The sequence below is a fragment of the Vigna angularis genome, chromosome 4 (assembly GCF_016808095.1).
Source record: "Vigna angularis cultivar LongXiaoDou No.4 chromosome 4, ASM1680809v1, whole genome shotgun sequence".
In the NCBI taxonomy this organism is placed as follows: Eukaryota; Viridiplantae; Streptophyta; class Magnoliopsida; order Fabales; family Fabaceae; genus Vigna; species Vigna angularis.
In genome coordinates, this window is record NC_068973.1 from 42,082,061 (window position 1) to 42,097,514 (window position 15,454).

At 34.1% G+C, this 15,454-nt stretch overlaps 4 protein-coding genes across 8 annotated transcripts; 3 read left to right on the forward strand and 1 right to left on the reverse strand.

The window, feature by feature from the left end:
- The first annotated feature begins 11 nt into the window (after positions 1-11).
- LOC108331813 (glucose-1-phosphate adenylyltransferase large subunit 1) lies at positions 12-4,140 on the forward strand. 2 transcript variants are annotated; one of them, XM_052876158.1, is made up of 15 exons: positions 12-236; positions 352-597; positions 695-817; positions 930-1,100; positions 1,242-1,334; positions 1,450-1,533; positions 1,622-1,677; positions 1,866-1,959; positions 2,301-2,486; positions 2,592-2,672; positions 2,963-3,049; positions 3,164-3,268; positions 3,346-3,452; positions 3,621-3,681; positions 3,784-4,140. In XM_052876158.1, exons 2-15 carry the CDS (start codon positions 370-372, stop codon positions 3,883-3,885), a joined length of 1,578 nt encoding a protein of 525 aa, XP_052732118.1. In that variant the 5' UTR covers positions 12-236; positions 352-369; the 3' UTR covers positions 3,886-4,140. The 2 variants fall into 2 exon arrangements, with proteins under 2 accessions (XP_052732118.1, XP_017422252.2); XM_017566763.2 differs by lacking the exon at positions 12-236 and having other exon boundaries at positions 304-597.
- Positions 4,141-4,277: 137 nt separating this feature from the next.
- On the forward strand, positions 4,278-6,997 carry LOC108331814 (SNF1-related protein kinase regulatory subunit gamma-1-like). Its single transcript, XM_017566764.2, has 7 exons — positions 4,278-4,792; positions 4,894-5,069; positions 5,159-5,251; positions 5,537-5,695; positions 5,784-5,866; positions 5,968-6,159; positions 6,238-6,997. The coding sequence occupies exons 1-7, from the start codon at positions 4,603-4,605 to the stop codon at positions 6,623-6,625; spliced, it is 1,281 nt and encodes a 426-aa protein (XP_017422253.1). The 5' UTR covers positions 4,278-4,602; the 3' UTR covers positions 6,626-6,997.
- A 121-nt stretch (positions 6,998-7,118) lies between these two features.
- Positions 7,119-9,365, forward strand: LOC108330596 (protein RER1B). Of its 3 annotated transcripts, none has more exons than XM_017565088.2 (4): positions 7,119-7,264; positions 7,409-7,821; positions 8,733-8,913; positions 9,066-9,365. In XM_017565088.2, the coding sequence occupies exons 2-4, from the start codon at positions 7,466-7,468 to the stop codon at positions 9,117-9,119; spliced, it is 591 nt and encodes a 196-aa protein (XP_017420577.1). In that variant the 5' UTR covers positions 7,119-7,264; positions 7,409-7,465; the 3' UTR covers positions 9,120-9,365. The 3 variants fall into 3 exon arrangements, with proteins under 3 accessions (XP_017420577.1, XP_017420576.1, XP_017420578.1); XM_017565087.2 differs by having other exon boundaries at positions 7,124-7,264; positions 7,449-7,821; XM_017565089.2 differs by having other exon boundaries at positions 7,133-7,264; positions 7,455-7,821.
- A 2,689-nt stretch (positions 9,366-12,054) lies between these two features.
- LOC108330045 (phenylcoumaran benzylic ether reductase Pyrc5-like) lies at positions 12,055-15,422 on the reverse strand. 2 transcript variants are annotated; one of them, XM_052876389.1, is made up of 7 exons: positions 14,973-15,422; positions 14,751-14,871; positions 13,442-13,644; positions 13,218-13,352; positions 12,872-13,109; positions 12,580-12,783; positions 12,055-12,501 (listed from the first exon to the last, which is right to left on the reverse strand). In XM_052876389.1, the coding sequence occupies exons 3-7, from the start codon at positions 13,631-13,633 to the stop codon at positions 12,335-12,337; spliced, it is 936 nt and encodes a 311-aa protein (XP_052732349.1). In that variant the 5' UTR covers positions 13,634-13,644; positions 14,751-14,871; positions 14,973-15,422; the 3' UTR covers positions 12,055-12,334. The 2 variants fall into 2 exon arrangements, with proteins under 2 accessions (XP_052732349.1, XP_017419982.1); XM_017564493.2 differs by having other exon boundaries at positions 13,442-13,651.
- Between the last annotated feature and the right edge of the window lie 32 nt (positions 15,423-15,454).

Sequence of the window (15,454 nt, forward strand, 5' to 3'; positions counted from 1 at the left end):
TTCTATAGTTTTTGGAAACTAAGAATAGTTATCAAAACCATAAGATTTTTCTCGTGAGCCAATAAAGGCAACCTCTGGTACCTTCATCACCACTCGATCGCATTATAAGTCTAATGATTGACCTTCAATAATCTCAAAAATCAAAATCACTGTTATTGGTTCTTCTGATTTCCTCCACTTTATTGCATACTTACAAATTCATTAATTTAATCCTCTTCACCTTCCTTTCTGTCAAGGTAAGTTTTTCTTTATGTTATTTAATTTATTACAGTATCTCATGCCCTTTATGTAATGCACACTTCAGAGAGTTTGTAATTGTAACTAAACATCTCACCCATCACTTCTTGGCAGTGAGTTGAGATCACTGCAATGGCTTCTTCTTGTGTGACCTTGAAAGCCAATGCCCACTTGGCACACTCACCGAAAGACCATCTTTTTCGTCACGAAAGTAGCTTTCTTGGGGAAAGAGTGAAAGTTGGTCTGAGCAGCAGTGCCCTTGTGGCGAATCAGTTGGCCAAATGTTCAAGAAGCCAGAGGAGGGTGCCGCATGATGTTGCATCTGCTATCCTCACTTCAAACGATGCCAAAGAATCAGTGGTTAGTTGAATTTGACTCTGGGATTCACTTTCTACCTCTTGGACCTTTATCTTGGTTTGTATGGTTGCATTTTTATTTGGTGTGTTTTGAGTTTCAGTCCTTGCAAGTGCCTTCATTCCTGAGACGAAGGGCTGATCCTAAAAATGTTGTTTCCATCATACTGGGTGGAGGACCCGGGAAGCAACTCTTTCCCCTAACCCAACGCGCTGCCACACCTGCGGTAAGTGTGTCATGGTTCTGGTCTGAATCCTAAGTTGTTTTATGTTGGGGTGGTTTTGGTCTGAATATTAAGTTGTTGTTGACATGGTGTGTGGCATGCAATGCGTTTTCAGGTGCCTGTGGGGGGATGCTACAGGCTTATAGACATCCCTATGAGCAACTGCATCAACAGTGGCATCAACAAAATATTTGTGCTGACTCAGTTCAACTCTGCATCTCTCAACCGTCACATCGCCCGCACTTATTTTGGAAATGGTATCAACTTTGGGGATGGGACCGTGGAAGTAAGTGCTACACCACCACTTTTGGTTACTGAGGTTGATGGGGAAATATGAGCCACTAGAGTTTTTGGTTGACCACTTTCAGTTTTGTGGTTCTTAATTATTCATGCGGTCACTGATTAAGCCAACCTCAACTCCTAACAGGTTCTGGCGGCTACTCAAACACCGGGAGAGGCTGGAAAGAAGTGGTTCCAAGGAACTGCAGATGCTGTGAGGCAATTCACTTGGGTATTTGAGGTGGGCGTGTAAATTTTTTTTACATACTGCTTGGCCTTTTCTTCAAGTTTTCTTTCTGTTCAGTATACTTTCCACGGTTTGAGCTTCTCTACAAGTAATAGGATCTTTGTTGCAGGATGCCAAGAACACAAACGTTGAGAATGTATTGATCTTGGCTGGAGATCATCTATATCGAATGGATTACATGGAACTAATACAGGTTTGCAGTGTAATTGTTTTGTATAATGGGTACTATTTTTATTCATCAAAAGTTTTCTGATTGATTTACTTTGCTTACAAATGAACAGAGTCACATTGATAGAAATGCTGATATCACTGTTTCATGTGCTGCTGTGGGTAACAGGTGTGTTCATGCAGATATGTTTCTTTTTTGTTGCTCGATACTACCCTCTTTTATATAAAGAAGAAATCATAGTTTTTCTTATAAAAAGGACCGGAGCAAGTATTATAGTTGTTCTTTCCAGGGTGAGTAAATAGAAACGACTAATTTACTTGTAACAAAATTTACATATTTATTTATCTGCTTTACAGCCGTGCTTCAGATTATGGATTGGTTAAAGTAGATGATAGAGGCCGCATCATTCAATTTTCAGAAAAACCAAAGGGTGATGATATGACAGCAATGGTAATCCACAATCTAACCTAATGTTACATCTTCTTTCTTTCTGTTTTCATGTTATCTAGTAATTTTGTTGTGGTTTCTGACTGCTAGAAAGAAAAAGAAAAAGAAAATTACCATCTTCAATTTCAGGAGTTTTTCGTCCTTGTAGGAGTGAAAATCTTTGCATTATAGCATTTTCCCTGAACTTGCTGGACCAAAATAAGCCTTCATTCCTGATGTTTCATCCTTTTCTTTTTCTTGACATAGTTATTTGATTGTTCTACAAAACTTGTTGCCCCCATAGTAATACGTTCTTAATATATATTTGTCTGATATGTACTCATATTCCTGTCGTATTCTCACAGCAAGCGGACACCTCTCTTCTTGGGTTGTCACCCTCAGATGCACTGAAGTCACCATATATTGCGTCTATGGGGGTTTATGTATTCAAGACAGACGTTTTACTCAATCTTCTAAAATGCATGCATCCTACCTCCAATGACTTTGGATCTGAACTCATCCCTGCAGCTGTGAGGGACCACAATGTCCAAGTAAGAGAAAATTCCATTAATATATCTCCTTTCAAATGTTTTTGTACATTAGAGTTCTAATTACAGCAATGATGGAACTAAAAGAGTTATATGTTGTTTTTGCAGTCCTATTTTTTCAGAGATTATTGGGAAGACATTGGAACAATAAAATCCTTTTATGATGCTAACTTGGCTCTTACTGAAGAGGTAGGTTCAAGATGTTTACGGCTATGATTTTTCCCATTCTGTGAGTGTAGGCTGTGGGCACCATGCCATAGTTACAAGCCACAATACTAAAGATACATTCCTATCTTTGCACCCAGTGTTCTGTAACATAGGCTTTCGGCCGAGTATGAAGGCCAAAAAAATGGCAAATTGTACCATACTAAATCGGAGGAGGCATGAATCAGTTTAGTAGTTACAAATTGTTAGTATTCAGTGTCATTTCTGTGTTGATTAAAACTAATGCTCATCTGCTCTATACCATTCTCTTGCAGAGTCACGAGTTCGAATTTTATGACCCCAAGACTCCAATTTACACATCTCCAGGATTTCTACCACCAACTAAGATTGACAAATGCAGGGTACGACATTGATAAAATTCTATCTTATAATATGCAGTAACATCATGAATTTATTTGAAAAAAAGGAGTAACATCATGAAATGTTTGCTCATTCTGTTTGATGTTTTTTGGTAGATCGTGGATGCCATTATCTCCCATGGATGTTTCCTGCGAGAATGCACAGTCCAACACTCAGTTGTGGGTGAACGATCACGTTTGGATTATGGAGTTGAAATTCTGGTAAACAAACACTTCACATTATAGACTTCTTATGCAACACCACCCCACTTAAATTTAACTGAAACCTTCTTTTACAGGACACTGTAATGATGGGAGCGGACTATTACCAAACTGAATCCGAAATTGCTTCCCTCCTGGCAGAGGGGAAGGTCCCAATAGGGATTGGAAGGAATACAAAAATTAGGTAATTCTAACTCATGCATAGTTAATGGACACTAGATTGTTGAATCATTTTGTGGGCCTGAAAAGTTGAAAGTAAAAATATAGATGCATATTGAATGAATATCGTGGTAAGAAATAAGCATTTTCATAGTAACGCAGTTGTTCTTATAATTTGTTATCTTTGTTGAAGGAACTGTATCATTGACAAGAATGCAAAAATTGGGAAAGATGTCATCATCAAGAACAAAGATGTAAGCATGATTTTAACTTTGATCGTGTTTCACAGTCACATGTTTTCTGGTTTAAACAACCTATTTGTGTCTTAATTACCAACTCAAATACTTTCTCTGTAGGGCGTTCAAGAAGCAGATAGACCAGAAGACGGGTTTTACATTCGATCAGGAATCACCATCATAGCGGAGAAGGCAACAATAGAAGATGGCACTGTCATATAAAAGGATAGAGCTTATGTCTTGGGCGGTTTGCCCAAAGGCGCTCGGTGAAAGAAGCATTGTGAGGAACACACTCAAACATCTTTGCGGACAGAATGCAATGCTGTGTTAGGTGACAATGGAGAAAGCAGAACACCGATTTTCTATTTGTAAAATAGAATCACCCTTCCCCCACCAGTTCATGTAAAAATAGGATGAATAAAGCATGAAAGTCAAGTCGCATGAAAGCAAATAAATTGAAGGACAGATTCTGAGCCACGAAGTTGCTTTACCCCTTTCTAAATTATATTTTGTCATAACCATCAGTTTTTGTTTACAATCATATGTGAACTGAAACAATAACGAAATCTTAAATTTAATGATGAGAATGTCATGAAAGTAGAGGCAGTGACAATGAATACCAAACTTTCCTAGGAAAATGGCACCATCATGTTATATGATAATACCATAAAAAGAAAAGTAAGTTGTTTCAACGATACATTCATATTCATATATCACTATATACATGTTCTCTTAAATTAAGAAGTGTGGTTAAAAAATGCATCTTTTTTTGTAAATTAAACAACGAAGTCAGCTGTCAAATTTGTGAGTTTGAAGAAAGTCAAAGTCCTAAATGTGCGGTGAGAGGCACAGGTGGTGAGTGAGGAATGGGAAAAGTGAAAGAGTTAAGCTAAATTAAATGCATGAAGTTTAGCGCATGGAGAAGAAGAAACGAAGACAATGCAATCTGTGAAAATAGCGGAAGCGTTGAACGTCTCGGAAGGTGGGTTAGAAGACAAGGCAAAGAACCTCACTTCAAGCCTCGACAATGGTGATAGCCAACACGTGCAGATTGATTCTGGCACCGCCCTTCAACAATTTCTTGATCGCATACCCATCAGTTCGATACCTGGCATAAAAAACTCACCTGGTACTTTTACATTCGTTGCCTACTTATGTTTTTGTTCAAGAATCAATCCATGTCGTGAACATTACATGATTCAATGCATGTCCTGTCTCTTGTATCCTAAGTTTTGGAACTGAAAGCTGGAGACAGTATAAGGGATGCAATTCGTACGTTGTACGAAAAGGACGTCTTTTCTGCAGCAATTGTTGACATGTTGGACTCCGATGCGGATAACATAATGTTTTCAGATCAGTACATTGGTCTAGTTGATTTTACAAGCATGGTTCTTTGGTGCCTTGAGGTATTACTTGTATTTTTGGGAAACCTTCTATCTGTCATTCCCCCACCCAAATGCCACGCCATTCTAATTACACATATGGTATTTGAAAGGAATATGAAAAGACCACCGACAATCTCGAATATATCAAGCACTGTGGCTTTTTCTCCGTCCTCGACCATATTCCTCAGATTGGTCAAACCAAGGTTTCCTGCGTTTTCTTTATGCTACCTTCACATTCTGAATATATTTGAGATTAAATGAAAAAAAAATCTATAAAATTTAATAGAACAACTTCATTTTAGTTTCTACGAGATCTTAAAGGGAAAATTATTCGAAGCTTTATTCTGTCCTTGCAAAGCATGCCCAGAATTTGTGTTTGAAAAACTTTTCGCCTGATAGGAGACTGGGAATGGATCTCATTATAAGAATTCAAAAGCCGTCCACTTGAACACATTGTTAATTTTAAGTTACTACTCAAATATTACTAGATTAGCGAGTTGGCTATGTCATTCCTCTGGGAACCATTTTTCCCCGTAAACTTGGATGATACGGTGTTTCATGCACTGCTACTTCTCTCTAAGCATCGGGTGCACGTTTTGCCGGTCATACAGCAACGTGAAGATGGACTCATCGGTTTTGTTACGCAGGTATCTGCTGAGTTAAGCACAGGTTTAGAATTATATGGGCCGAAGCACAGATATCTTACTGTAATATGCTGCTGTACTTTTCTGCTAGAATGCAGTAGTCCAACACCTTCTTCAATCAAGTGAACTAGAGTGGTTTGATAGCATTGCAGACAAGAACTTGTCAGATTTGCGGTATTCAACTCACATTCCTTAATGTACATACATGATACATCTATTTACACTTGCTAAAGTGAATTGGCAATCTTGATTACCCTTTTCTTGTCCGTGCACAGATTTGAAGGCCTAGAAAATCCTAGTTGTGTATTTTCGGACCAAACTGTCGCAGATGCTTTAAAGACGTTCTGGCAAAACCAAACTAGTGCAGTAGCTGTTGTAGATCGACAAACTAAGAAGCTCCTTGGTAATGTGAGGAAAAGTGATGTTCATATTCTTGTAAGGAATAATGACATCTTTAGAAGTAGAACGTAAGTTCAAGACATGTCTTATCTCTCAATATTAATATAACCAATATGACAGAGGTGCCTGTTTATACGCAATGACAGGGTTTTAACTGTGGGGGAATTCATTCACATGGAGACTGACAAAGCAGAAACTAAGCCAAGAATTGAACGTGATCATGGAGCTTTTCTCACGGCAGGAAGTCTTCGGCTGAAAAACAGCTTCATACCCAGAATGGACTTTCCTGTTGCCTGCAAGGAAAATGCAACGCTGAAGCAAATAATGGAGCATACCACAGCGACTAACAGCAGTTTCAGCTTTCTAGTCAATGATAAGGAGCAAGTTACAGGCTTTCTCAAATTGAGGGATATAATTCTGCAGTTTGCCCCACCATGTGTTAATTCTACCATTAATGGAGGTGGTTTTTTTGAATTTGCCTTGGAGCAAAGTGGATGTGAAGTGAAAGATGGAACCATGATTCGTAATCACTGATCTGATTTCTGCATCACCTATCATTTTGTGTTCTAAATTCATGGCATATTTCATAATTTTGCCGAGTCTTAAGAGACTGTATACAGTTTTCCCGTGAGAAGAATCCGTATCTCTGATAGTCTTTTAATCCATCTTTTGCACGTTTCTTCTTACAAAGAACAGTTGCCATTGCCACTGCTATTTTATTTTTTTGCTTTGAATCATTATCTGATAATATGAGGACTTTGAAACGGCCATAGTCTATTGGGCCGCCCGGCAAAGCCCAATTCAAGGAACCTTGCAAGAAAGAGACAATATTAGAACGGAAATAAGCTTCAAGTTTTTATTTTTATTTTTTAAATTATAGCAATTTATTTAGAGGCAATGGGAAGATAAGCAGATAGCAATCTATTTTATAATTAAACTGAATTTAAATTGAAAGTGAAAATAATAAATAATTGTTTTTATTAGATGCAGTAGAGAAGGGTAAAGATGGTAAGTAAGAAAGAGTTAGCATTAGAATGAGATGAGAAATAACATACAACAGAAAACAGAACCTTAATTTCCACTTCCATCCTCTTAACATGACATGAGAGACAGAAGAGAAGTTGGTTGACGGAATCAAACATTCAAAGCCACCTTGTAGATCCGCTCAGACAGGTCAGCTTCCATTCTTCTTCATTTCTTCATTTCTCTTTCTCTTTCTTTTCTTTTCTTTTCTTTTCCACCTTCTTAGGGTTTCTTTTCCCCCTCCCAGATCTCCTTTCCCCTTATTTCCTAAACCTTGATAAATAACATTAACAGTGAAAGATTGCTTTCGTTTGTTGCGATTCTAAATTTGAAGCGTCAGAATCTGTTGGAATGGAGGGAAGTGGCAGTGGCAGTGGCGCTGCTCCGTCGTCTGCGCCGGTGAAGCAATATCTGCAGGAGTTCTCTAAGCTGTTTCAGTACTATCTGGACAAATCTACCCCCCATTCCGCCTACAGATGGATTGGGACATTGGTCATGGCATCCATCTACGTCTTGCGTATTGTTTACGTGCAGGGGTTTTACGTTGTCTCTTACGGCCTCGGAATCTACCTCCTCAATCTCTTGATTGGTTTTCTCTCACCTTTGGTTGATCCAGAGCTCGATCCCTCCAACTCCCCTTTGCTTCCCACCAAAGGATCCGATGAGTTCAAACCCTTCATTCGCCGCCTCCCTGAGTTTAAGTTCTGGTAACTTTTCAGACACACTCTTTCTAGGTTTTATTTTAAGTTATGCTAATTCAGGATTTCTTTTGTATCCCTGGAATTGAAATTGCATCTTAAACGATAGTTTATAGTCCAGTTTGTAGCTGCCTGAGTTTACCATGTTGCACTTACAAGGAGAGGAAATAGGAAGATGAAGGGAATTAAACTTAGGGTTCTATTTGAAGAGTTTCTCCAAATTTCTGAAAGAGGAATAGAAGAAAAGATAATGACATAAGTTTCTCTATAATCTAGAATTAACTTCTGTAAAAGTTAAAATTTAGGGCAAATGTATAAGAACTTTTAGGCATTAAGTTGTACATAAGTTAATTATAGCTTATGAAAGAATTAATTTAAATTTTCCTTATATTTTTCTCGTCTCGAAGCTTTTATTGAAAAAATTATCTTAGAATTAGCTTATGTAATATGTTACTGTTTGGATAAACTACTTCTCAGTAATCACTTATAGAACAAAAGTTAGCTTATTTGTATCTTAATTTGTAAAAGTTTTCTCGTATTGGTTTATCCAAAATGTAATTTCTAACCAATGCATGAACCGATTTGAGTATGTGGAAAAATTTACTTCATATTTTTTTTTATTGAAAGTGTTAATAGAGAAACATATCCACGAAATAAATCATTAGTTTCTTCTGTATATTAAAATCAGTTTTTGGAATACATTGATGCGTATAAATGAGAAAGTTCTAAAAACTATTTATTGGAGAAACTTGATTCCTTTCATTAATTTCTTTTTCTGTAAGTATTGTCTGGTTGGTTGTCTAACTGGAGTCTAAATTGGAAGTGATTTGGGTGGTGTGAGTTCATTTGTGTCTGCAAGTTCTTTATTTGTTGAAAGTGGTTGTTGTTTTTCATGCGTGTGAATTTTGTAATGGGTGTAGGTATTCTTTCACCAAGGCCCTCTGCATAGCGTTTGTGATGACCTTCTTTTCCCCGTTTGATGTTCCTGTCTTTTGGCCTATATTACTCTGTTACTGGTTTGTTCTCTTTGTCCTTACAATGAGGCGCCAAGTTGCACACATGATCAAATACAAATATATCCCATTTAACTTGGGGAAGCAGGTTGGTCTTATTCTTAGATTTCCCTTCCATAGTTTATTTGTACAATTGTTACTGTTTCTTGCGAAACTTTAGTCCAGCACAAGTAAGGTTTGCTTTTATATGTGTTCTTTCTTCCTGAAATATAACACACCGTTTCTTTTAATATTTGGCAGAAGTATACTGGTAAGAAATCTTCTGCAGGTAGCAGTGGCTCTCGAGCAGACTGAAACTTTGCTCTCACAATGAGGATCTATTATGTTAGGTTTTCTGAACAATCAGGCTAGTTAATCCCCCCACCTCCACTTTTTATTTTTTTGAAAGAATTTGTATTTAGGGTATTATGGATGCGTATGCATTATGCAGTGCAGAAAATCTTATTGCCCACTATTTATTATATTACACATGAAGACGTGCTGATTTTGGTACACTTGTATTGATTGGATTTCTTGTAAATCTCAGCCTGTATTCTTGAATTTGTGATACTGGAATTTTTCCAATCCTGGTTCTGCATCATAATAATGCAAAAGTTCATCTGTCGCTTTAGGCTTTCTGTCTGCCCCTAAAATATCGTTAAGATTAGATAGGAAGTTGATTTGAACACCATCACCGAAAGTAGAGAGATTGGTGAATAAGTTCAGATTCCACTAATGTGTCTATTAAAGTGCGTCAAAATTTGGGCCCATTGCTTAGGATGTTGTAGATAAGTTGTCTAGACACTGCATTTGATTTGTGATTATGGGACGTTTTGCATTTCCATTTCCTTTTGGATGGAAGAGAAAGACCTTGATAAAGAAAGTCATTCAGGTTTCTTTTCTGAAAATTAGTCATAAGCAGAATTTGCGGACACACTATACTAATGACATGGCCTTACCAACATACATTGGAATGATATTTTATTTATAATTAATTCATTGTTACTATCTTTTAGCCTTTGTTTCAATTAGAGTGAAAAAGAAAAGAAAAGAGAAACAATGTCAAAGTTGAATTGTTTGGATTAATAAAAACGAATAAAAAGTGAAAATAAATAAATAGAAATAAGTATACAGTTTTTTTCCCACATGGTACTGTTTTTTTTTCTTTTTTCTTTTCAACTACTTTATATCCTATCCATTTCATTTTAAAAGAGCCATTTTAAATAAGTCATCATCAACTTCCTTCAATAAAATTTTATTACTTCTCTCAAAGTATTTCATCATTTAACTTTAAGTTATTTTATTCATTGAAAATGTCTTTAGTTTTACTGTAAAAAATACAAAAACATTTTATGAATACTATATTGTTAGAATGAAAAATAATACAAGCAAATATTTAGTAAAATAAAATATAATAGAGGCACAAGAAATTTAACAAAGTTTCATACTTTTCTAAACAAGCTTTAACGTTCGTATGATACTAATTTTAATAAATGGTCAGCATTTAAGTCCTTTTTCACATGATAACGTTTTATGTATTACTCAGCTTGATCAGACACATTTTCAAAGAAGTTTACTCCACAAATTATGTATGTGATAGAATTTAATTAAAACTAAAATAACAGGCTTTGGTTATCCAAATAAAGTTCATGACATTGGTTTAAGGTGGGAGATCATAATGTTTTTTAAAGTAAAAGTAAAATTGTATTCATAAAAGTTTGTTGGAATATTAATTGGTAATTTTTAATTAACAAATTATTTATGTTATCTTTACATAAGGGATAACATTTACTTATTACCGTTTATTTTTCAAAATTTAGAATCAATTGGACTCAAACTTTTACTATCTAATAAAGCATTTGACTCTTCTGAAATGAGCAAATTATTTTAAGAAGTAAATAAAAAATTATAAATAATGGAAAAAACAATTCATTAATATTATACACATAGTTCTATATCTTATTATTGATGATTATCTTTTATCTCTTAATCAAGCAATTTGTTTAGTGACATTATTTTGAGTCCGAAATAAATATATAGGAAAATGAATACTTAACTTGTATGTGTCGTAAAGTCTCAATATTAAGTCTCATTTTGTATCTAAAGTTTCCCGTTGTAGTTGGTTTTCTATTTTAACTCTTACGATCGTTGTATAGGTGTTTTTCTCTCTTAATATTTCTGAGTGAGTCTTTGTCAACTTACTTTTGATTCAATAATAATAAACCTTTGTCTCATAGTATCGTCTAATGCACATTGTCTGAGGCATATTAAGACTATCATCTGTTGCATATTAGTTTAGGTCTTATGCATATATCTCTCTGTCATGTGAGAGGCATATGCTGAAAGAATATTTGAGATTTTTTTCATATAGATTTTTTTCATATACGTTGAAAAGTGTATTTTGATTAAAAGATAACAAACCCTTGTTTAAGCATACTTTTGTACCAAATTTAGAAAAACTATTCATAAAAGTTACAACTCTAAATGCCTGCTAACTAATTTTATAGGTTTCCAAAATAAACAATGCTTATAACTTAGTTTATGGTTGTTTTAGTGATCAAATGTCAAACTATCAAGATTGGAGAAAAAAAATTTCATTCTTCCTAAGTTTAGGCATATTAAACTATTAAAACGGATCTTGATGTAAACATAAAAGTGGTAAATAATTGTATTAATATTAAAAAAAAAAAACGAACTTGATATGGTTAATATAATTCTAAATATCATTCTTATAACTCAAAAATAATAATAATAAATAATATAAAATATATATATATATATATATATAATACTCAAACTTAAAGAGACGTATATATTCATTACTATTAAGTTCTATCACATAAATGATTAGTTTAATAGATTATATTACGTGTGATTAAGTTTAATAGTACATAAAAATATAGTGAAATGAATAAATTGATGATGTACTTACTCAATCAGAAATTATTATTATTATTACATTTAAAATGATAAAATAAATATAAGATTCAAATGCAGATAAGTTTGAAATATTAATACTTTTAAAATAAAATAAAAAGATAATATTTATGATAATATAAACAGAAGTATATAATAAACTGAATTTAGTTATTATATCTATTAATTATTGTTATATCTTAAACTTATCTTATTTTTTATTAATTTTCACATACTAAAATACTCACAAAATCTTATAATTACATACTATTAGAGGGATACACCTTTTCTTGTAATCGTTTTTACTCATGTAAATTTTTCAGTGACTCGAGTGTCCGTGGAAGTCCTTACAGATGGACTTCTCTCCATTTTTGACAATCAAGAGTTCGCATATACGTTGACAAGAGGTTCCTTCCATCTCCGATCAACCCCACAAATTCCGATAAAAACATATGTATAATAAAATTGCAACAGTACAACACAACACATGATTCTTGGTACATCATTCTTTTTCGATGACATAGATAGCAACAAATTGATATTATATCATTATATTTGAATAGGGTACCAAGTTTCACCAAGAATATAATATCAACTAAGCTTGCTTGCATATCTCACACAAGGTTATTAAGATACTCATCCACTGTGGTGTATTTCACATCAGGATATAAAGCTGAAGCTTCCACTCCAAAAGAAGACTCAATTTCAAAGTTAGCATGGTCACCTTTTACGTAAGCAGCGTGGTTAAATGCCAAGAAAATATTCAAGGGTGGTGAAGACTCTGAAAATTAAAATAATAAAAAAGTTAAGAGTATTAAATCAACCACGTAGCTAGCATGAACGACGGTTTCTCACTAACCTTGGATCTGCTTTAGTACTTGTTCTTCTGGAACATAGATTCTTTCAAGAGTTTTACCAATCTTCTTCTCCCAAAGTGTGACAAGTTCATTAAACGACAACGTGTTATTCGGAGGTCTAATGTAGAGAATTTTGTTCAAAGTTCTTGGATCATCAACTGAATTGATTGTGTAAGTAGCAACATCCTCTTCCTTATTGAAAACAGCTGTTACAGAAGTAAAAGTTTAAAACAAGGTTTATAAGTAAAATTCTAAGTATAAATGTTGATAAAGTTTACGTTGTTAGTTTGAAACCTTTGGGATTTCCATTTCCTAGGATGATAATTTTGTCTCTAGGAGGAGTTGTAGCTCCAGGTTGCGACAAGGTTGGTAGGAAGTGACCATCAAAGAAGTTACATGACACATAAGTGTAAGGAATTCCTTCAGCCTCAATAGTTCGACGAATTTTGGCCTTCTTTGCATATGCAATCGTCGCCGGTTCGACTGCATGATTTCGATCCACATCATTTCCAAACTCAGATGGATAGAATTTCTATACAACATCATATTGCTAAATGTTAGAGAAAAATCCATAAAAAAATCCAAAAAATTAAAACTATATATACACCAAAAGAGAAAAAAAAGAAAGAAAGAAGCACACCTTAACATTTCCTGCTTCTTTTATTGCAGAAATGATGTTATCTTGATCAGCTAGATGCGAGCGTGCTACGGTAGAAAATACCACATCTACCTGCTTTATTGCATTCAACAAACTTTGGTAATCGTATAAATCTCCCTGCAAGTAATTATAAGATAAAGCAGTATCTTTTATATTAGTCAACTAATAGAAAAGAAAGCATAGCAGACAATGTTTAGTTAACGTACGAAAACAATGTTGACACCAAGGCTTTGGAAGTTGTGAATGAGGGATGATTTTGCAGGGTTGGAGAAAGTCGACTCCCTCACCAAAAGGAAGGTTGGGTGGCCAGCTTTGGAACTGGCCTCCACCAGGAATTTTCCGGTGTAACCAGTGCCTCCGATGAACAGAATCTTGCTCTTGCTGCTATTCCTTGCCATTGCTCAACTTTCTTTTTGCTTACAATACAAATATAAAGTATTAAGTATTTAGTCCCACATCGATTACTTGTGTCTTTTTCTTTTTTTTTGTTTTCTCTATTGGCTATCACAAATGTAGATAAATTATTGTCTTTATTAAACATACTTTTATTATTGTTTTTCTTTTGTTTTGGATAGAATTATATTTTAAGATATTTATTTTTTATTTGACGGCTAAAATAAATATCTTAAATTTTTATGTTACATGGTCTTAATATTAAAACAAATCTAACAATAGGAAAATGACAGACAGTGATGTATGGTGAAAGTTTGTATTTTTCACAATATCTCAGGCTGATATTTACATGCTAAGAATATCTGAGTAAGAGGTCAATTTTTTTTTGTTAATATTAAAATTATTATATATTTATTGAAAAATCTGAAGTTAAATATCTTAGGTAGGAGAGATAAAATGTGGTGTTAATTAATGGGAAATATAGTGGCACTCTTAAAGAATGTTCATTTAATAATTTTAAATAATAACAATTTAATTATATTTTTATATTTATTTTATATATTATTATAATATCAAAATGAACTGTGTAAGTCGTTATTGTCAAGTCAAGACATTAAACTATCAGTTTTGAGAAATATGATGACAAATGACAAGTTATGCAATCGTGGAATCTTATAACAATTCAATGCACATAATCCAAGATAAAGCCATTCCATCTTAGGATGAAAAAATAACTTCCATGTTTTTACAAAAACAAAAATTCATATGGATTGATTGAATATATAAGGAGTAACATCCGATTATTTAAATTGAATATAAAAATAGTAAGAAGCATTATATATATAAATATATATATAGATAGATTTTTTCTATATCAGATTTCCAGAGTTCACTGTAGTACCATTCAATATAAGCTCAACAAGTTGTATACCCTTTAAAAAACAGTTCATTCAAAGGAAGATAAAAGTCTTTTTATTTTTAGTAATAAAATTCTTTTTTCTAAACCTATATTATTTATTTTTATTTTAAAAATAATAAAAAATAAAGTGAATATAATAATCATAAAGTTGAAGAATTTTTCTCTACAATACAGCGAGGAAAAAGAAGAAGAAAGAAGTATACCTTAACATTTTCAGCTTCTTTTATTGCAGAAATGATGTTATCTTGGCCGCTAGCTGGAATTGGCCTACGGTAGAGATCACCACCTCCACTTGCTTTATGGCATTCACCAAACTTTGGTGATCTGAACATAATAAATATAACGTCAAACTCTTGATAATTAATCGTCTAGTAGGAAAACAAAAACCATGGAAAAATGATTAAGGATTTATGCAATTAACTTACCTTAACAACATTGACACCGAGGCCTTTGAATTTGTCAATAAGATAGGATTTTGCAGGGTTTGAAAGTCTGGATTCCCTCGCCAAAAGAAAAGGTTGGGTGTCCAGCTTTGACACTTCCACGATGAACTTTCCTATGTAACCAGTGCTTCCGATCAATAGAATTCTGCTTCCCTGCTATTGCTCAGATTCACGTGGACACATGCATTTCCAGACATAACAAGGTAGTTGGAAGGGAAGAGGCTTGACTGTAATTTTTCCTTTCCGATCCTAAAATATTGTTAAATGTTTGTTTTATGAGAATGATATTTCGATGAACTGTGTTTGATTCGTCAAAGGCGTCTATTAAGCGTCTATTAAGCATTTACACGACTCTTTTCCAAGTGCTGCTTGGAAAAGTAAATGTAATGTGTGGGCCACATCACATCACTCATTGTTTCAAAAGTAAGATTCATTCTAATCATAAATACATGATAATAATTTAT